Below are 22930 nucleotides of genomic sequence, written 5' to 3'. Positions count from 1 at the left end.
TTCCCCTTCCCTTATGTAGTACAAGTGTTCCCCAGGAGGCCTGGGCTGAGAGGTAGGACCTGACCCCCCCAGTTCCTCCCCCTGGCTCCAGAAACTCTCGGCCTATTTGAATTTTAAAATAAAAATGGAAAAATATGGTCTAAGAACTATGAGTATTTACCATTTGTAGTTATTTTAATGTGTTAAAATTTTGAATATGCAATCATTTAGATATTTTGTGCAGAAAAAGACCATCATTTGTTGTAAGTTACAAGTGTCTATTCTTGTTACTACTTTAGACAAAGAAACAGCCTTGGTATAACAGCACGTTAGCATCAAGAAGAAAACGGCTTACTGCTCATTTTGAAGACTTGGAACAATGTTACTTTTCTACAAGGATGTCTCGTATTTCAGGTACATATTCTGGACTTTTTAAAATATATTAAATTCTTCTTTCAGATCCATTTCTAGCTTCTTATGATGGATTTATGTAAAGTCCTATTTATAAAGTGCAAGTGTGTTTTCAACATAGTCTCCCAGTGTGTTGTGGAGGTTCCTAGAGATCTTAAAGAGCATTGCTTTCCCATAGCTATTTTTGTTCTTTTTTTTCTATTTGGGAATTTTTTTTTCCTACCAGATTTTTTTTTTTTTTTTTTTAAGAGCATGAGTGGCAGAGGGGCAGAAGGCGAGGGAGAGAGAGAGTCTTAAGCAGGCTCCATGCTCAGCACTGAGCCTGACACAGGACTTGATCCCACAACCCTGGGATCATGACCTGAGCCAAAATCAAGAGTGGGATGCTCAACTGACTGAGCCACACCAGTGTGCCCCTATTTGGGAGTTTTTAATCTTTATATAGTGAATTATATAAAGTTAAGAAAAAAATCAGCCATGAATATGTGGCTAGGAAAAATAGGTTCCTTTTAGTTGCCTCCTATTATTAAACATTTATTAAGTTCTAAGCACTGTCCTTTGTGCTAAGAATAAAAAGATGAAAGAACTGATTTCTACTGTCAGGGTGTATTGTAAATTAAGGGGGGATAGCAACAGGTAAATAATTCTATGTGATATTATATGTTCTATAAGTTTATTAGGGGAATAGAGAAGAATTTCCACCATATAGCTGGGAGTGAAAAATATAGGCCACACTGAAAATGGGGAAGTGGAAGTGAATGGTCACTGTAGGGTTTTTGGAGGAGTTGTATTTAGTCAAAGGTAGAATTCATTAAATAGGGTAATTAGAAACGTGTTCAAAGGAAGTAACTCATGCAAAGTCATGGACATAGGACAAGTCATGGACAAATATACCATAAGATATTTTCATTGCTTTAAAAAAGGTAATATAGTTCTGCCTTTTGAGCTGTAACCTTTCTCAGTGTCCTTGCTCACAACCAGTGATGTAGGGACATTAATAGCAAGACATTGTTTTTCTTTCTTTCTTTTTTTTTAGATTTATAGATTGATATACCTATAAAATGTAAAATACAATGCTTGGTATAAGTTAGGTGCTCAGGTAACTGATGTCATTAGTAATACATCTGCTGAAAATTAGGACCACCAAGGAAAAAAATGTGTGGTATTTAATTAGTTGTTAAAAATTTGACCTTGGTTTTCTCTTGAATAGGCATATTTGCATTAAAATCTACATATTGTTTAGAACCTTTAGACAGATTTGCCTTAGGATTGGTGATGGAGGGAAAAGAAGATTTACATAGCATATTTTATATGAAGTCTACAGGGGAGCCACGTTTTATTTATAAGTGTGTGTGAAATTAATGATCAACAGTTTTTATAAGATGGAAAACTTTTCTTGTATTGCCTGAGAATTGAGCTCCTTATTGAGCCTCTGTAATAGTCTATAAAGTGTAATAGGAAGCTGTTATATTGAAAATGGTCTGAGGGGCACCTGGATGACTCAGTCGGTTAAGTGTTTGACTTCAGCTCAGGTCATGATCTCACGGTTCGTGAGTGCAAGCCCCACGTTGGGCTCTGTGCTGACAGCTCGGAGCCTGGAGGCTGCTTCAGATTCTGTGTCTCCCTCTCTCTCTGCCCTCCCCTGCTCATGCTCATGCTCATGCCCTGTCTCTGTCTCTCAAAAATAAGCATTAAAAAAAAAAAATTAAAAGAAAAAAATGAAAATGGTCTGAGGCCTACATTCTGATTGGTAGAGGGTTCATATTAACCCTTTTAGGTGTTATTTTTTGTTATGATGTTGAAATACAGTGACCGCAAATGGTAGACATTTAAAAGAAAAAAGATGTGGGAAAGAGAGATTGGGAAGCTCTTAATGGGGAAGTTATTAATAATTTTTAAGTAACTAGCATCATACGTGTGCTATGGCATAATAAAGGTATAGTCACAGACATATTTATTTGGAGGATGTAAATTTACCAGAGGCAGAATAAATTAAAACCAGGAGGAAGATTATATTTTCATTTTTGTGGGCATGGCTATATTATACTTAAAACATGATTTTAGGAGTCTCAAGTTTATCTTACCAAATTTTCACAATGAGTACACTTAACATATTGCTGAACATGAAGTTCCTTCTAGTGTCCTTGACTGTGAAGAAGAAATTTTAACTTCTACCTTAGGAGTACTTGGTGTTTGGTGGTCCTTTTGTATATTTTCAAATGAGAATCCACTGCTCTTTCTTTTAATTTTCAACTCTGAAAATGAGAGATGGGGAGATTGGGAGATTAATTGGGAGATTAATGCCTTGGACTCTTAGTTGTAATTGAATGAGAAGGTAAATTATAAAGTATTAGAAAAGAGAAAAGAGGTGCTGCACACACTTTCACAAACTAAATCTATAATTAGAAGAGCAAAGGTAATATGTTAGCAAATATGTACAGTAATTGATCATAAACCTACCAAGCAAACAAAATCCTACCATTTTGTAACCAGATAAAGTGAAATCTAATCTCTATACTTTCAGATACTAAAATAACAATTTTTAGTGTTTTCTTTATCACTTCTGTTGGATGTAAGTGTTAATGAATAGGTATGATGGACAGAGAAGATCAGCCACCTGGGAAAGGATTATGACCTTCAACAGAATATACATTCTTGAATGCTTGTGAATTTTATGTACTTAGCGATTGGTGTCAAAATATGAAAGAATATTTTTACATTAAAGCAATATTTAAACAAATATCTAAGGTGTTTTTCCAGTAAGTATTTATTACATTGAATACTCAATTATATGTAAAAAGAACCAATTAGCTATTAAATTCAAACCACTTTGTAGTACAGTTGATTTGTTTTATTGCAGTACCCCATGTTTTATTTATAATTCACTGAATTTACAGAGAATAATTTTTGTGGATCAAGAGCACTATTTTAGTAACATGATACTGATGCTCATTGGGTTTGTTTCTTTTGCTGTTTTTAGAACAGAAACACTACAAAATTGGAACTTTTGGATATAGGTTGTTAGATGGATTTGCTGTGTTAGTGTTTGAATCTTTAAAATGTAAAATATCAAGGACAGAAGCTTAATATCAGAGACAAGGAATTGTTTTTCATTGTAGTAAGTGTTAGATAAATGTCTTCGTGTCTCCAGTTATCTTCAAGATAACCTAGTATCTCCAGATGAACTAAATCAATTCTGTACTGTCTGTCCTATAGTATGGTGACTCTTTAGACTTAATGATTCTTCTGTCTTAATTTCATTATGCCTACTGTTATTTTCAGGGACATTTAAGAAGGGGAAATCATGAAAGTTTACCTTGAAAAAGTTGTGTGTATGTTTATGTATATGAGCTAAGAATGAGAAGAAGGTATGAACACATAGTGTAGCAATCTTATTTCAGATTTCAGTTAGGAAGCTAACTAAAGTAATTGGTGTTTTACTCTTCTTCCTTTGGAAAAGAAAATACAAGTCCATACGTAAAACAGTTTTGAAAAATACTGATTTTTGGAGTGCCTGGGTGGCTCAGTTGGTTCAGCATCTGACTGTGGCTTAGAGGGTCATGATCTCCTGGTTTGTGGGTTTGAGCCCCACATTGGGCCCTGCACTGACAGTGCAGAGCCTGCTTTGGATTTTCTCTCCCCCTCTCTCTGCCCATCGTACTCTTGCTCATTCTCTCTCAAAAATAAATAAATAAATTTAACAAAAATAAAGAAATGATTTTTTTTTTAAATTCATGCTTTCACTGTAGGCTTGTTTCTAGATTGGAGAATGATATCTGTATTCTGAGTCTTTCATGAGATGATATTGTGATTTAAATTCTAGGTAATTTAATTATGAATAGTTTATTGAAATGGACTTTACTCAAAGTATTTATATAGTTTTCTATTGGATGGAATTAATGTTTTCTGTATTCTACCAAGATATTTGAGAATATTTTTTTGAGAATAATTCTATTTTTGAGAATAATTGATACATTGAAGTTTCTACTCTCTTTTCATAATTGGATTTGAGACACTTCGAAGAATGATGTGAACGAGTATCTCTCTTTTTACTTAAAAAACAATTACTTTCTTAATCTAAATTATGTTATAAATTGTGTTTTGACAGTGAATGTGGGCATGCAGATGTATCCTTGTAAACATATTCCTTCAAAATTACAAATAGACGGTCCAGTGTACGTGCTCCTCTCTCCACCCTCACTTTCTCCATTGATAAGGGATTTTCGTTTTAATAAAAGATTAAACTTTTCTTGATCAGAGGTACTTTTTTGTCTTTGATTTTCTAAGAAATTTTTGCTTAAAAAATAGAGAATTTACAGTATGCTTTTATTGGTGTGGAAAGAGACATTGTCTTTCAAAGAACCACTAAGTAATTTTTATTAAAGCTGAAAGATCAGCGAAATGATTTGTGCATACTAGTATTCTCTAGTTACTTCAGAATCATATTCAGAATATAATTTCTAATGTGTCTGTACTTCTCTTTGACTTCCATTGCACTTCAATTAATTTATTTTGTTTTCTTCATATAGATGATAGTCGAACTGCAAGCCAGTTGGATGAATTTCAGGAATGCTTGTCTAAGTTTACCCGATATAATTCAGTACGACCTTTGGCTACGTTGTCCTATGCTAGTGATCTCTATAATGGTTCCAGCATAGTCTCTAGGTAAGTATTGGGCAGCACTCTTTACTATTTACTTTTACAGAAGTTTCTCAAATTTAATTTGACAAGCAGTTACAATGTTCTAGTTAAGAGCCAGTATTCTGAGGTCAGGTTCCCTGCCAGTTTTTAGTTCTGTGTTCTTGGGCAAGTTTCTGAATCTCTTTAGTCCTCAATGTCTTCCTCTTTAAAATGGAATGATTAATAGTATTCACCTATTAGGGTTGCAGTTTGTGTTCTTATAATGTCTTTGGTTTTGGTGACAGATATGCTCTCTCATAAGGGCTTCCTTATCTTCATGTTTCTAGAAGAATTGATAGTATTTCTTCTTATGTATTTTGTAGAATTCTCCATCAAAGCCATCTTGGCCTTAAGTTTTTTTTGTGGAAAGAGTTTTAAATATAAATTCAATTTTTAAAAGAGATGTAGGGCTAATCAGGTTATTGATTTTTTTTTTCATGATCAAGCATTATTTTTAGTTTGTGTCTTTAAAAGAATTTGTCCATTTTATCTAGGTTGTTGAATTTACTGGCATTCGCATGTTCATAATATTCCTTTATTATCTTTTTACTGTCTGTAGATACTCTGATAATGTTCCTTTTCTTATCCCTGATATTGGAGTGTTGTTTTCCTTTATATGTTTCCTTAATAGTCTGGTTTAGAAATGTATCAATTTTATTTGTCTTCTCAAATAGCCAGCTCTTGGTTTATTGATATTCTATATTTTTCTGTTTCATTGATTTCTGCTCTTAACTTTATTATTTCTTTTTTTTCCTTTTGTTAAGTTTAATTTGCTTTTATCTTTCTATTTTCTTAAGGTAGAAATTACAGTGATTGAGTTGAAAGTTGCTTCTCTAACAAAACTTGGGCTTTACATTTCTCTACATGCACTGCCTTAGTTACTTCCTGTGAATTTTGATGTGGTGTCTTTTCTTTTTTCCAAATTTTATTTTTATTATGGTAAAATATGTGTAACATAAAATATACTGTCTTAACAAGTGTACTGTTCAGTGGTATTAAATAAATACCTTCATAATATTGTGTAAATGTCCCTAATATCCATCTCTTTAACACTTGACATCTTGTAAAACTGAAACTCAGTACTCGTTAAACAGCAACTTTTCATTCCCCTCTACCCTGAATCATAGCAAGCACCCTTTTCCCCTCTGTTATCTGATTACTCTAAGTACCTCCTGTAAGTGGAATCACGCAGTATTCAGGGAGGGAGGGAGGGAGGGAGGCAGAGAGAAAGAGAGAGAGAGAGAGAGAGAGAGAGAGAGAGAGAGAATCCCAAGCAGGCTCTGTGCTGTCAGCACGGCCTGAGATCAAGAGAAATTCACCTGACTGAGCCACTCAGGCTCCCCAGATTATTATTTTTTTAATTTTAGAGAGAGCATGAGCCAGGGGAAGGCACGGGGGTGGGGGGGGAGAGAGAGAGAGAGAGAATCCCAAGCAGGCTTCATGCTCTGTGCAGAGCCCAATACAGGGCTCAATCTCAAGACCCTGGGATCATGACCTGAGCTGAAATCAAGTATTAGAAGCTCAACTGACTGAGCCACGCAGGCACCCCGTGGCTGTAGCATTTTACAATACCACCAGCAGTGCAAAAGGTTTCCAGTTTCTCTGCATTCTTGCTAGCACTTGCTATTTTCTCTTTTTTTGGTAGTCACCATCCTAAACAGATGTGAGGTGGTATCTCTTAGATTTGCTTTGCATTTCCCTGGTGATTAGTGATGTTGAGCATTGTTTTATGTGCTTATCGGCCATTTGTTTATATTCTTAGAGAAATTTCTATTTAAGTCTTCTGCCCAGTTTTGAACTTGGTTGTTGCTATGTTCAGTAGTTCTCTATAAATTCTGGATATTAATCTCTTATCAAATTTGTACATATTTTCTCTCATTCTGTGCATTGTGTTTTTACTTTGTTGAGACTGTGTATTGATGCGTAAAATTTAAAAATTTTCATAAAGTCTAATTTGTGTGTTTTTCTTTTGTTGCCTGTGCTTTTGGTGTCATATCCCAGGGATTGTTGTCAAATCCAAAGTCATGAAGAGAGTTATAGTTTCGTATTTTATATTTAAATTTTTGACCCATTGTGAGTTAATTTTTCTATATGGTTTTAGGTAAGGGTCTACCTTCATTCTTTTGTTATGTGGATATGCAGTTTTCTGAACATCATTTGTTGAAAAACTCCTTGAAAAACTCAGTGATATTGCCACTGTTGTCAAAGATCATTTGACTTTGTATGGAAGGTTTCTCATCTATTACATTGGCCTACATTATCTGTTTTATGCCACTACCATAGTGTTTTGATCATCATAGCTATGTAGTAAGTTTTGAAATCAGGAAGTGTGAGTCCTCTAGCTCTGTTCATTTGCAAGATTGTTTTTTCTATTTCTGTGGAAAATGCCATTGGGATTTTGACAGGGATTGCAATGAATCTCTAGATTGCTTTGGGTAATATTGACATCTTAACAATATTCAGTCTTCTGATCCATGGACATGCGATATGTTTCCATTTATTTGTGTCCTTCTTTAATTTTTTTCAGCAAGTTTTTGTTGTTTTCATTGTACAAATCTTTTACTTCCTTGGTTAATTCTTAAATTTTTTTTTTTTTGGTGTTGCTGTAAGTTTTCATAATTTACGATTGTTCATTGTTATTGCATTGAAGTTATGATATATTTTCATTTTCATTCAGTTCAAGAAACTTGTAAATTTCAACTTTGATTTTTTTTTTGACCCAAGGATTATTGAGGCATATTTTAGTAGTTCTCAGATGTTGTGATTTTCTAGTTACCTTTCTTTTTATAGTCTTTTTATATCTTCATCATCTTTATGACCATTCTTTAAAAATTTTTTTAATTAGTTAATTTTTAAATTCACATCCAAGTTAGCATATAGTGCAACAATGATTTCAGGAGTAGATTCCTTAATGCCCCTTACCCGTTTAGCCCATCTGCCCTGCCACAACCCCTCCAGCAACCCTCTGTTTGTTTTCTGTATTTAAGAGTGTATTAGGTTTTGTCCTCCTCCCTGTTTTTATATTACTTTTGCTTCTCTTCCCTTATCTTCATCTGTGTTCTGTCTTAACTTCCTCATATGAGTGAAGTCATATGATACTTGTCTTTCTCTAATTTCGCTAACACAGTATCCTCTAGTTCCATCCACGTAGTTGGAAATGGCAAGATTTCATTCTTTTTGATTGCCGAGTAATACTCCATTTTATATATACACCAGATCTTTTTAAAAAAATTAGTATCATATTTTATTATTATTTTTTAAAATGTAACGTATTGTCAAGTTGGCTGACATACAGTGTATACAGTGTGCTCTTGGTTTTGGGTGTGGATTCCCGTGATTCATCGCTTACATATAACACCCAGTGCTCATCCCAACAAGTGCCCTTTTCAAATCATTTTTTTTCAACATTTTTATTTATTTTTGGGACAGAGAGAGACAGAGCATGAACAGGGGAGGGGCAGAGAGAGAGGGAGACACAGAATCGGAAACAGGCTCCAGGCTCTGAGCCATCAGCCCAGAGCCTGACGCGGGGCTCGAACTCACGGACCGCGAGATCGTGACCTGGCTGAAGTCGGACGCTTAACCGACTGCGCCACCCAGGCGCCCCAACAAGTCCATGACCTGTTCAATGTCCATGACCTGTTTCCCTCTCTTCCCCTCTCCCCCCGCCATGAACCCTCAGTTTGTTCTCTGTATTTAAGAGTCTCTTATGGTTTGCCTCCCTCCCTCTCTGTTTGTAACTATTTTTTTCCCCTTCCCTTTCTCCATGGTCTTCTGTTAAGTCTCAAGTTCCACATATGAGTGAAAACATAGGATATCTGTCTATCTCTAATTAGCTTATTTCACTTAGCATAATACCCTCCAGTTCCATCCACGTTGCTGCAAATGGCATGATTTCATTCTTTCTCATTGCCAAGTAGTATTCCATTGTTTATATAAACCACATCTTCTTTATCCATTCATCAATTGATGGGCATTAAGGCTCTTTCCATAATTTGGCTATTGTTGAAAGCATTGCTGTAAACAGTTGTGGTACATGTGCCCCTATGAATCAGCCCTCCTGTATCCTTTGGATAAATTCCTACTCGTGCTATTGCTGGGTCATAGGGTGGTTCTATTTTAAAATTTGAGGAACCTTCACACTTTTCCAGAGCGGCTGCACCAGTTTATGTTCCCACCAACAGTGCAAGAGGGTTCCTGTTTCTCCACATCCTTGCGAGTATCTGTTATTTCCTGAGTTGTTAATTTGAGCCACTCTGACTGGTGTGAGATGGTATCTCAGTGTGGTTTTGATTTTATATACCACATCTTCTTTATCCATTCATTCATCGATGGACATTTGGGCTCTTTCCATACTTTGGCTATTGTCGATAGTGCTGCTATAGACATTGAGGTGCATGTGCCCCTTTGAAACAGCACACCTGTATCCCTTGGGTAAATACCTAGTAGTGCAATTGCTGGGTCATGGGGTAGTTCTATTTTTCATTTTTTGAGGAACCTCCATACTGTTTTCCAGAATGACTGTACCACTTTGCATTCCCACCAGCAGTGCAAAAGAGATCCTCTTTCTCCGCATCCTCGCCAATGTCTGTTATTGCCTGAGTTGTTAATTTTAGCCATTCTGACAGGTGTGAGGTGGTATCTCATTGTGGTTTTGCTTTGTATTTCCCTGATGATGAGTGACGTGGAGCATTTTTTCATGTGTCGGTTGGCCATCTGGATGTCTTGTTTAGAGAAGTGTCTATTCATGTCTTTTGCCTGTTTCTTTACTGGATTACTTGTTTTTTGGGTATTGAGTTTGATAAGTTCTTTATAGATTTTGGATACTAACCCCTTTATGTGATAATGTCGTTTGCAACTATCTTCTCCCATTCTGTCGGTTGCCTTTTAGTTACGCTGATTGTTTCCTTCACTGTGCAGGAGGTTTTTTTTTTTTTTTTTTTATGAGGTCCCAATAGTTCATTTTTGCTTTTGTTTCCCTTGCCTCTGGAGACATGTTGAGTAAGAAGTTGCTGTGGCCGAGGTCAGAGAGGTTTTTGCCTGCCTTCTTCTCTAGGATTTTGATGGCTTCCTGTCTTACATTTAGGTCTTTGATCCATTTTGAGTTTATTTTTGTGTATGATGTAAGAAAGTGGTCCAGCTTCATTTTTCTGCATGTCGCTTTCCAGTTTTCCTAGCACCACTTGCTGAAGAGACTATCTTTATTCCGTTGAATGTTCTTTCCTGCTTTGTCAAAGATTAGTTGACCATAATGTTTGTGGGTCCATTTCTGGGTTCTCTGTTCTGTTCCATTGATCTGATTGTTTTTGTGCCAGTACCATATTGTCTTGATGACTACAGCTTTGTAATACATCCTGAAGTCTGGGATTGTGATGCCTCCAGCTTCAGTTTTCTTTTTCAAGATTGCTTTGGCTATTTGGGGTCTTTTCTGGTTCCATACAAATCGTAGGATTGTTTGTTCTAGCTCTGTGAAGGATGCTGGTGTTGTTTTGGTGTTATTTTGATAGGGATTGCCATTCTTCAAGAATTTTTAATAAAAATTTCTAATACACATATAAATAGAATGAAGTAATTCCTCGTAATAGCCATCTTCCAGATTAAGCAGTGATCCAGATTTTGCTGTGGTTGCTTCATTTATACTTCATTCTTTGCGTTAGTGTTTGAAACATGTTTCAGATGCTGTGTCATTTCACCTTTACATCCTTAAGAATATCTGTGTCCCAGGGTGCCTGGGTGGCTCAGTTGATTTAAGTGTCTGACTCTTAGTATCAGCGCAGGTTGTGATCTCAGAGTTCGTGGGATTGAGCCTGTGTTGGGCTCTGCTCTGAGTGTGGTGCCTGTGTGGGGTTCTTGCTCCCCCTCTCTGCTTCTCTCCTGCTCGTGTACACACCACACACTCTCTCTCTCTCAAAATAAATAAACCAATGTAAAAAATAAAAAAGACTGTGTCTTAAAATGAACATTATAAACCCACAGGGCTGTATCACATGTAACACAATTACCAGTAGTCCCTTGGTATCATCAAATTGCTTGTTTATGTTCAAATCTCCTAGATAGAATGGAGAAACCTTAAAAAGATGTTTTGATGCAGATCAGAAAGTTGGCAATTTTTACCTTGTCTAATACATTACTATGCATGTTTTTCCATTTGCGTGACTGAGATTTTTATTAATGTATAAGAGTATTGATCTTGAAATTTAACCTGTTAGCTGGAGAGACTTGCAGTAAACCCTTTTTTATATTCTAGCTGTTTAACTCAGTAACTGATAAGATAATCGTACGTTCAATGTTTTTCTATGTGTTGACAATGTGAGGAATGATTTTGAAAGGATTAAAATTTGAAAATGCAGTAGATCTTGGAGCTTATTTAACTAGTTAATTAAATGAGTGATTATAGAACAAAAATTCATTGATCCCTTAATGTGGGCTAGGCTAAGAGTATAACCATGAACAGGCCAGATATCAATGCTTGGATTTAGGAAAGCTCTCAGCTTATTTCAGTGCCTTTATAGAAGCAATATAAGAAAAGTTTTTGAAACACTACCCTGGAGTAGCAGTGTAACTGTTAACTAGTGTAAGAATGTATAATATATGTGCTTAAAAGCTTCAGAAATGTTGGTTGATGAAATTACAAAAGAAGACTATGGAAGTTTATAATATTGGCCTGATATGTATACATTTAACTATAATCATGTGGCTCTATTCAACTAAAAATATAATAGAAATATAAAATATAGTGCAAGTATAAAGCAAAATTTAATGTTTTCTTATAATCTCCTTTAGCATTGTAAATTCATCCTGTATTGTGTCTTCTTTTCTGTTAAAAAATGAACAACGGGGTGCCTGGGTGGCCCAGTCAGTCCATTGGGCGTCTCACTTCAGCTCAGGTCATGATCTTTCTCATGGTTCATGGGTTTCAGCTCTGCCTGGAGCTCTGCACTGACAGCTCAGAGCTTGGAGCCTGTTTCAGATTCTCTGTCTCCCCCCTCTCTGTCCCTCACCCACTCATACTCTCTCTTTCAAAAATCAATAAACATAAAAAAACCCCAAAAATCCAAAAGGAAAATAAAAATTTCCTTCTTAACTTTATATTTAAAAAGCAGCATTTCTGGAGCACCCTTGCTGGCTCAGTCGGTTAAGCATTTGACTTTGGCTCAGATCATGATCTTGCAGTTTGTGAGTTCGAGCCCTGCTTTGGGCTCTGTGCTGACAGCTCAGAGCCTGGAGCCTGCTTTGGATTCTGTGTTCCCTCTCTCTCTGCCCCTTCCCTGCTCATGCTCTTTCTCTGTCTCTCAAAAATGAATTAACATTAAAAAAAAATTTAAAAAAAAAACATTTCTAGTTAGAAAATTTAGAATCGGTTATACATTTGTTAGGTATTCAGTAAAGAGAAAGAGCCATTTTTTCATTATTCCTGAAAGCCATTTTAGCTTGATTTTAATTTAATATAATCCTGGTTTTTTTTTTTCTTTTTATTGCTATTAAATCTTGATCACACAAAGACATTTATGTCAGAGTGCATAAATGTATTCTGAGGCAGAAGTTCCTGAATACTTAAATGAGATTTCAGTTTGGGAATACCACTTATTAAAAGTGACATTAATAACGTTAAAATACTTCAGAGGTTGGCGCCAGATGGCTCAGTCAGTTAAGTGTTTGACTCTTGATTTTGGCTCAGGTCATGATCTTACAGTTTGTGAGATTGAGCCCCACATGGGGCTCTGCACTGATAGCATGGAGCCGGCTTGGGATTCTCTCTCTCCCTCTCTCTGTCCCTCCTCTGCTCATGCTCTCGCTGTCTCTCTCAAAATAAATACATAAATTTATTAAAAAGTTCAGTTAAAAATTTAAAACTACCTTTTGTGGTTTCATCTTAAAAGAACATGCATTCTTTTATTTACACTGAATTAACATTTCTGAAAATTTTCTAATTTTGCAGGTTTATAAGGCAGGATAGATAAAGACTAGTAGGTAGCAACAAGAAAGCAGTCTCCAAAGAAACTTTGAAACTTTCACAGCCCTGGTGATTTTTTTTTTGCTTTTCCTACTTCCTCATATTCATACACATCACTGACAATAAATTCACTTTAAAGGCTTTTAATTTCTCTCAAGATAGGAAATTTTGATGAAGAATTTCTTTTGGGAAAAGAGATACAAACATTTTAGAGATGACAAATAATGTTAAATTTGTATAATTTAATAATGTATTATTTCATTACATTGTATTAGAAATTATTCTTACTGTAAAATTACATGAAATCTATATAGTGTTGGTCATTCACGGCTGTGAGAACCTCACTGAGAGAAAAAGAAACTTGCTTTTAAGGCTTTTCCTTTGCTTATGGATTATGTTGGGTTATTTAATGTCATACATATAATTCCACAAGGTGGCAGCATTTGTTTATTTTGACAGTATCCCAACTGTTAGGTAGTAGACAAGGTGTGGAAATTAATGGTTTACAGGGAAGTTCATCTCATGAATACTAGATGGTCCTAGGTTAACAACCCCAAGTAATGGGATGAATAGAAACTCATCTTAGACATAACAGTAATGTCACGTTTTGCATATTTTTAAAAATATCTAGTGGCCACCAGAGAAGAATGGTTTGAAACTGCATTGTTTGAACTTACTGAATACTTAGCAGTGGCTGTTTCTTGAATTCTTGGTTTGAATTTTGCATACCTTGATCTTTATGGTTAAAATTGTTATACATTCCATCTGTAGTTTAGAGGTTATGGTAACATTTTTGCTTATGTTTTCTCAAATTTTTGAAATAGAATTACAGCAGATATTAGTAAATTTATAAGAAGAAAATAGTCGTGTATTGTGGCATTCATTGCTGTCACTAAACTGGTAATGTATGCAGTGTTTCGTTACTTTCTTTTAAGATAACCTTTGTAAGTACTTTACATGACATTGTAAGTATTTCACTAACTCAATTTTTATATAAAACCTATGGGATAAAAAAGCATTGTAATTCGTCCCATTGTACAGATTTGGAATTGTGTCATGGAGAAATTGTCTAACTTGACAAAGTTCAGCACAATGCTAGTAAATGATAGAACTAAGATTTGAACTGAGATATTCTGTCTCCTCAGTTCTAGTGTTCTGTTAGTCCCTTCAGGACCTGTCGAAACACAGTTCTTATGAGACACCCAAAAGAATAAATGGAATGAATTCTTTCGAGATTCTCATACTTGGTATCCTTATTACTTTCTTATCTAATTTGGCCTTAGTAACCAACATTCTTTTGAGTTTTAATTTGATATATATTACATTAAAATGCTCTTGCCATAGCTTGAAACTGTTCATGTTAAACATTTATTTTTTTTGTAATAGCCAATTGTAAGGATTGTTTTTCCTAAATTTCAGTTTTTAACGACAGTCAGTGCTAAAGGTTTAGGGTAACCTTTAACACAGTCTGTATTGTAGAATGCTGTGAGTTTTAATTTGTTTTCAAAAACAGATCTCCAGGTAATTAAATGACTTGTTTTCTAATGAAACATTATGGCTTTTTAGGAATGCTAATGAACTTTCTCTTCTTTTCAGAAGATATTTTTGTTAGTGTCCTACAAGTTATTGGGCTATCTGGGGTCAATGAGAAACGTAAGGAATTGAGAATACAGAGGAAAGGATTTCTTTCCCGAATTTTGCTCAGGCCCAATCTTTTATTTTTTTATTTTATAATTTTTGTATTTTGAAAGAAAAAGCATGCGCAGGAGAGGGGCAGAGAGAGAGAGAATATGAATATGAATATGAATATGAATATGAATATGAATCCCAGACAGGCTCCATGCTGTCAGTGTAGAACCTGACATGGGGCTCAGCTCGATCTCACGAACCATGAGATCATGATCTGAGCCAAAATCAAGATGCTTAACTGACTGAGCCACCCAGGTGCCCCAGGCCCAATCTTTTAAAGCAGGGATTTAAAAAACTGTTCTAGGCTTGAAGTTTCATCAGGAAAGAGGTCTTAATCTGTCTTAAGTCCCGCTGACTCCCTCTTTCTGGCAAATGTTAGGTGCTTAGTAGTAAATACTTGTTGAATGAATACATGAATGAATGGAAAACTCTCTTGCGTGCTCTGGGAAGATCTGGATGCCTCTAGCAGTTGTCCACCTTAACTTGCTTTTCTGTATTTGCTTGCTGATAAGTGTTCCTTTGAAGAAAGTATCCCTAGCCTAAAAAAAGAGGTTTGTAAATCGCCATTGACACGCGGCAGAAATATAGTGTTAACAACTTAAAAGAAGTCCAGGATTCAGCACGTGTTGATGAGTTTCCTCCTTCTGTGAGTATTTGAGATATAGGTTAAGAATGAGATACAAACAGTCCAAGCTTACTTATCGAAAGCTGCTACATCCTTTCCTTTCCTTATAGCCCCTATCTTAAAATTTTCTCGTTCCCAATTCCTCGTTTTTCTGTTTTCTTTTGCCCTTACTTAGACTGAGGCTTATCAGTGGTACAGAGTGAAACCATAAACTCAAGTCATTTTATATTTATTACCTCAAAGAAATTGTTAGTTGGGTGAGTATTTGAGATTTTAGTAGACTGGTAAACGTTTGTCACTAGTCAGAACATTTAAGATGGATGCCTACAACAAATGTTGAGAATTAGAGTATTGCCTTTTATGATAAAATTACTCAACCCTGGAAAAGAGTAGAGTTTATTAACCTAATGACTGTCTTCAGGTAATCAAAGGACAAGAATTAGAATGGTTCTGTTTAGTATCCAAGAGATAAGAGTAGGACTAATGGCTGGAAGCTACATCTTAAGGTTGGCATAAGGAAGATCTTTGCAGTCAGCAGTGTGCACGAGTGGAATAGGCCTCATCATGAGGCGGTTGCCATATGCTCTTAGGACTTTAAAAGCAGGCTGTAGGGTAACACAAAATCTTTCTTCAGTCCTGAGGTCAGTTATGTTCACCTGTATTTGTCTAGAATATTTATTTTTGTTTGAAGTTTTAAAAATTGTATCTATTCATATCAAGTACTGTAAACGCTGATAGTACAAATAAAAGTGATGTGCAGATTCGTGTAGAGACAAACCTATAAGCCAATATATAGAATAAAGCATTGTATGTGCTGTGAAAATATCTACTGGCTGCAGTATGAACAGTGGATTTGCAAGAAGGAAGAGTGGAATCAGGGAGATCAGATACATAGGTAGTTTTGAATGGTCCTGGCAGCACGTGATGATGGCCTATGGTCTGTACTGGGATGAAGTCAGTGGAGCTTGAATAAAGAAGTATTTAAGACATTTAAGGACTAGGGTAGACAAGACATAGTGATTGATGGGTACAGTCCTTGAAGGAGAGGATGATAACTTCCAGGTTTTTGGTTTGAGTAACTAGGCAGAAAAACATGGGTGTTATTTACAGAGATAGAGACACTGGAGGAAGAGCAGGTTTGAGGGCAATGAGGTGCATGGAAGATAACCAGGTAGAGATTTTTTGCGTATGCTTGCTAGCTACACAGAGATTTGTACTAGTGATAATGGACACCATGGTTATAGATTGATAGAGCTCCAGCAGTGAAAGATCAGGCAGATGAGGGGGAACCGATAAAGCTAAGGAGGTTTTTAGGGAAGAATGAAAACCGGGAGAGTATGTTGCCCTGCCAACCGGTCTGCAGGGTTAGGTATGGGGCAGAATTGGATGCAAAGTAAAATGAGACTTTTTGCCTTGATTAGGAGGGAGGACACTTCCCCTGGGATAATAAGAGGGAAGAAGAGAATAGATGCAAAGGCAGGCAAGTTTGTAGTTTTAGTGACATGGAGATAAAGGAGCTTTTCTCTGAGAGTTTGTGCTTTTACCGTGTCATCGCATAGTGACAGGTAGAAAGGGTGGTAGGTGTTTCTGTTTGTAGAAGAAAGAGATACTAGATGATGAAAAGGATGAGATTCATGGACTGTGAAATTTAAACTGAATACTGAAGAAGATAAAGGGAGGAGAGGTCTGGAAAGAGGCAAAAAGAGTAGAATCAGCTGTTTGTGGGTGAAGAGTGAAGGTAGGAGTAGTGGGCAAGCGGGGGCGAGGATTGTGGAGATTGTGGTCAGAGAAGTATTTGTGTCTTTGGCCCAGAGTACCTTTCCGTCTTTGTACCTGTAGCTTTGGGTAATTTACCTGGTATCTAGTGGCCACATGTGTTTGTTGACTCAGTTGGAGAATAAGCTAAAATGCAAGGTAGAAAATCAGTAATAAATGTTTGTGAGGATCGGATAAAATGCTGAAGGAGTTGACTAAAGAGCGAGTTCACTTTAGACAATGACTTTCAAGTTCCTAAGGGTATTTGAAATGGTGCTTTCAAGGTTTTTCTTCTGAATTTCTGTAGACTTTCCTCTCTGTATTTGATTCTTAGGATTGAAAGTGACATTAATATGTTTTCTTCTGTTTCTTCACTGTGTTCAAAACTATGTCTTTTGTAATTTCTTGCAGAAGTTTGTGGTGTAAGTAGTAATTTTTGTTAAAGTCTGGGCTAACCTTGTCCTTGGTCACATTAAACAGAAAATAATGCTCATTTTGCACCTTCTCTGGGTAAAATACATGGAGAGGAGAGGAAATAAGGAAATATAATTATTCACACATATCAAATTATATAGATTTCCTATCTAGGAGAGGGTCTTAGCAAATCTTTACAGTAAAACCACTAATTTGTAATAGGGGCAAGCAAAGAAGACCAATTTCGTGTTGTTGTTTTTTTTTTGTAGTATAGTTGACACACAATGCTATATAGTTTTAAATATATAGTTTTTAGTGTTTATTTTTGAGAGACACACAGTGTGAGTAGGGGAGGGAGAGGGAGACAGAATCTGAAACAGACTGCAGGCTCTTAGCTGTCAGCACAGAGCTTGACACGGGGCTTGAACTCACAGACCATGAGATCATGACCTGAGCCGAAGTCGGACACTTAACCGACTGAGCCACCCAGGCGCCCCTATATAGTTTAAAGTGTACGGCATAGGGATTTGACTACTCTATGTGTCATGCTTTGCTCACAAGTGCAGCTACCATCTGTCACCAGACAGTGCTCTTACAACACCATTGACTGTATTTCCTGTGCTGTACCTTTCATTCCCGTGACATATTCATTTTATACCTGGAAGCTGGTGCCTCCCTCTTCCCATCCCCCCATTTTGACCTTCCCCCATCAGTTTGTTGTCTGTATTTATGGCTCTGTTTCTACTTGTTGTGATTGTTGTTTAGATTCTACATACAAGTGAAATTACATGGTATTTGTCTTTTCTCTGACTTATTTCACTTAGCATAATACTGTCTAGGTCCATCCATGTCATTGCAGATGACAAGATCTCATTCTTTATGGCTAATATTCTGTCGTATATACGTATACACCACATCTTTATCCGTTCATCTGTGAATGGACATTTGGGTTGCTTCCATATCTTGGCTATTGTAAATAATGCTGTAATAAACATAGGGGTGCTTCTATCTTTTCAAATTAGTGTTTTCATTTTCTTTGGGTATATACCCAATAGTGGAATTATTGGATTGTATAGTATTTCTATTTTTAATTTTTTGAGGAATTGCCATACTGTTTTCTGCATGGGCTGCACCAGTTTGCATTCCCACCAGCAGTGCATGCAGGTTCTTTTTCTCCACATCCTCACCAACACTTGTTATTTCTTGTTTTTGATTCTAGCCAATCTGATAGGTGCAAAGTGGTATTATTGTAGTTTTGATTTGCATTTCTCTGATGATGAGTGACGTTGACAATTTTTTCATGTGTCTGTTCACCATCTGTATGTCTTTGGGAAAATGTCTATTTATGATCTCTGCATATTTTTTTTTTCAACGTTTATTTATTTTTGGGACAGAGAGAGCCAGAGCAGGAACGGGGGAGGGGCAGAGAGAGAGGGAGACACAGAATCGGAAACAGGCTCCAGGCTCTGAACCATCAGCCCAGAGCCCGACGCGGGGCTCGTACTCACGGACCGCGAGATCGTGACCTGGCTGAAGTCGGACGCTTAACCGACTGTGCCACCCAGGCGCCCCTGCATATTTTTAATCAAATTATTTGGTTTTATTTTTTAGTGCCAAATTATAGAAGTTCTTCATACATTTTGGATATTAAACTCTTATTGAAAATATCATTTGCAACTATCTTCTCCCATTCAGGAGGTTGTCTTTTTATTTTGTGATGGTTTCCTTCCCTGGGCAAAAATTTTTTATTTTTGTGTAGTCCCAATAGTTTATTTTTCCTTTGGCTTCCTTGCCCGAGGAGACATATCTAGAAAAATGTTGCTAAGGCCAATGTCAAAGAGATTACCGCCTGTGTTTTCTTCTAGGAGTTTTATGGCTTCAGGTCTCACATTTAGATCTTTAATCTATTTTGAGTTTATTTTTGTGTGTGTTGCGAGAAAATGGTTCAGTGGTTCAGTTTCATTCTTCTGCATATAGCTGTCCAGTTTTCCCAGCCTGTTTGTAAAGAAGATCAATTTGAATGAGTTAAAATCTTGTGTAGTTTAAAAAAATAGTTTTCTTTCAGCTATCTAAGCTAATTGAGAAATAGTTTCAGTTGAATCCTGATTAAATGAGATGAAAGGGGAACTTATTTGAATTATTGTAGCAAGCTGTGTGGTACATTGTAGTTACCAAGTACATGTCAGGCAGTATTCTTACTGTTTCAGATTTACTAATGAGTTCTAACCACTGTAGTTCTCAAACTTTAGTAGCCTTCAGCTACAGCTGGAGGGCTTGTTAAAACATGCGTTTCTGGGCCCTACTCCAAGAGTTTCTGATTCAGTAGGCTGTGCTAGGGCCAAGAATTTACATTTCTAATTCTTTGCCAGGTGATCCTGATGTTGCTAGTCTGTGCCCACACTCTGAGAATACTGTCTTCGGTTAAGAGCTGTTGAAAAGAAGACATTTACTTCTAATAGGAAATATGTATACTTTTAATTCTCTAGTAAAAAACCATAATTTTTTAGTTTATGAATTAAAATATGGTAAAAAAAAAAAAACATTGAGTTTATAGAGTTTTCTAGTTAATAAGCTTACTGGGTTGCAAATGTACCAGAATTATTCCTTCTGTTCTTGGGACAGTTGGATGGGGTTGGGTTGGAGAAGCAGCTTATAACCAGCTGTCTGTCCTCAGGACAGAGGTATTAAGCACGTAGGTTTTTTGCTTTGTCTCTTGCACAGTGATAGGGAAATTCTAACTTAGAAAACCCAGGACAAATAAGTACCTTGGTTTCTCTCAAAGTTGTTCTGGTCATTTTTTTCACGAAAGAATTACATGGTGAAAATTGAGATTGAGCTCTTTAATATATAAAGTATTGATATTACATGCTGATAATTAACCTGCAAAGCTGAGTTCTTAAAAGGAAACCTGTTACTCTGCTGAAGAACCATCTTACTTTGCCATAGAAAGAAGCCACTGGACTGCCAGGAAGTAGGGCACACATTTTGGGGGATCGAGAGAGACATTTTGAACCTTTTAAAATTGGAAAATCTGTCCTTCAATTTAATCTCTTTCTTACACTATTGACTTAATTAGAATTATGTAGGGGAGGAAAAATCCTTTTTCTTCTACCCTTCCAAGCTTTTTATTGGGACCCCATAACAGAGAGGTTAACAAGAGAAAAACAAACAGAAGTTTATTAATCTGTGTATTTCATATATACAGGTGAGAAACCTAGGAAAATGTGTAACTCAGGTGTCTTAGAACTCTGGCTTATGTCAGATCTTTAACAAAGAATAATAAATCTGTAGAGAAATGAAAGGATAAAGAAAAGCAATTTTAGATTTCCAAGGTCAGCACTTTATGGGAAGGTAAATATACTGGAGAGAATATACTGGAGAGAATCTGTTTGCAGATGCCTTTTGTGCCATCTCTGGGCTTCGATCCTGCTTTTAGGAAGTAAGAGGAGGAGGGTAGAGAGTGCTCTTCCTGCATTTGCTGCTTAATTGCCTTCAGCCCAAAATGATTTTTATGTCAAAGAGGCAGGTTTGGGGTGACGTATTCTGGTTTTCTTCAGATAAAAGGCAATCTGTCTGTTTTATCAGTGGTGTGAGTTTAGTAGTTCTTCACTTGACTGCCACTTAGAAATAATTGTGATATCAGTATACAAAAACTTAATCTGGTGTAAGAGTGTTTTATGATATAAATACGTGGTGAAGTATTATCATTTGCCCTTCAGTGTACTATCATTTACCCCAGGTGTGGTAATTTGCCTGTATCTTGCCTCCCATCAGACATATTCATACATAGAAAAGTTTTTAGGTAAGCTAGGATGTTACTCTCATTTCTCTAGCTAGTATTCACAGCAGAGAGTTTCATTTTATGCTAACACTTCACCTGTACAGAATTTAACCTCTGGTAATCCCATCTGACTAAAGCCCAGTCAGTTATCAAGACTGAAATGAAAAATAAAACTGCTTTAGAACAAAATAAATCCACCAAATTAGTGACTTAAGCTCAAATATTCACAAATGGCCATTTTCTTCAATTATTTCAGGCCTATTGACTTACTATATATATATATATATATATAGTTCCTGTAATCTTAGTTTTATCTGATTTGTGTCTCTTCAACATATAAAAGGAGGAGAGATTGCAATAGATGGGGTGAAGAAGTGATAGCTATTAGCTCGACAAAGGGGAAGAAGTGATGAAGCTGCAAATTAGAGCTAAAGAGTAAAGTAGTTTGAATCCATTTAATATGAGTTCAAGTGGTTTGGCATATCTTAATAGACCTTGGAATCATTGATATGTAATAGAGTATGGTAACTAATATTGGCAAGGCTATTCACATTACTATGCTCAGTAAGTTCGTATAAAGGTAGTTAAGAATGTATTACATTCGACAGATTATACTCATAGGGGAGCAAAAGTTGATTCCAAAAGTCACTTAACTAATATTTATTAGCAGTATTGTCTTCTAGAGCAGTAGACAGGTGTGTCCAGAAAATGCTATTGTATCTATTATTTTTTAGAAATAATTTTAAATATATATATCACCATTGGTACAAATGTAATATGAAACACATTCATATTTTATAATTACTTAATTTTTTTTGTACTTGTAAGTTTCAACCTTTGCATTAGTTTTATTTATATGGAAGGAAATATTGTGAATGAGAAAAATATTGGTCTTTTTGTCTAGTACAGGAATTGGCAAACTATGGCACATTTGAGTCAAATTTGGCTCAGCTCTTTGGTCACTTGAGTGACCCAGGAGCTAAAAATGGTTTTTATCTTTTTAATTGGTTGAAAAGTCAAAAGAAGAATAATAACATAAGATGTATAGCAACATGACTTATAATAATGACATATGAAAATTTTATGAAATTCAAATTTCAGTGTCCATAAATTAAATTTTATTGGAACAGTCATAATTATTTCTTTACATATTGTTTGTTGGCTGATTTTATACTACAGCAGCAGAGTTGAGTATTTTTGAGAGAACTGTACAGTTCCTCCGGTCCCTTTATAGAACAAGTTTGCTGATTCTTGACCTAGTAGATTTGTTTAGGCTCTAAGGATGTACTGCTACACTTGATTAAAGTTCTGTCATATTTTTGGGTATCGCAGTGTATCTTATGAAAGAAAATGACTTCTGTCAGATTTTCTGATCTTCTTGTGATGATTGGCTGGCTGTTTTATATGCTTTATCATTGCTTAATACAAATAACCTATCATCGTCCTGTCTCGTGGTAAGCACTTCATCATCGGTTGAATGATAGCTACAGATTTGTAGTCCTTACCTAATAACAAATTCTGGTTCATTCAGCAGAAAGTTTCTTATTTGTGTTTTTTAAAAATTATTCATCAAGTAGAGCTGAAAAAGGCCTTGAAATATGACAAAAGCTTATACCATGATTAGGAGATTTAGCTATATCAC

General features: G+C 36.0%; 1 protein-coding gene across 4 annotated transcripts in view; it reads left to right on the top strand.

Moving 5' to 3' along the window:
* The window catches only part of COP1 (COP1 E3 ubiquitin ligase), a 259690-nt gene that overhangs the window by 104426 nt on the left and 132334 nt on the right, over positions 1–22930 (top strand). For all 4 annotated transcript variants that reach the window (XM_043568157.1, XM_043568158.1, XM_043568156.1 and 1 more), the window contains exons 10-11: positions 279–393; positions 4920–5055. In XM_043568157.1, coding sequence (XP_043424092.1) covers positions 279–393; positions 4920–5055 — 251 coding nt within the window. The remainder of the gene's footprint in view (positions 1–278; positions 394–4919; positions 5056–22930) is intronic.

This window comes from Prionailurus bengalensis, chromosome E4 (genome assembly GCF_016509475.1).
Source record: "Prionailurus bengalensis isolate Pbe53 chromosome E4, Fcat_Pben_1.1_paternal_pri, whole genome shotgun sequence".
NCBI lineage: Eukaryota > Metazoa > Chordata > Mammalia > Carnivora > Felidae > Prionailurus > Prionailurus bengalensis.
This window is presented reverse-complemented; position numbering and strand designations above follow the sequence as displayed.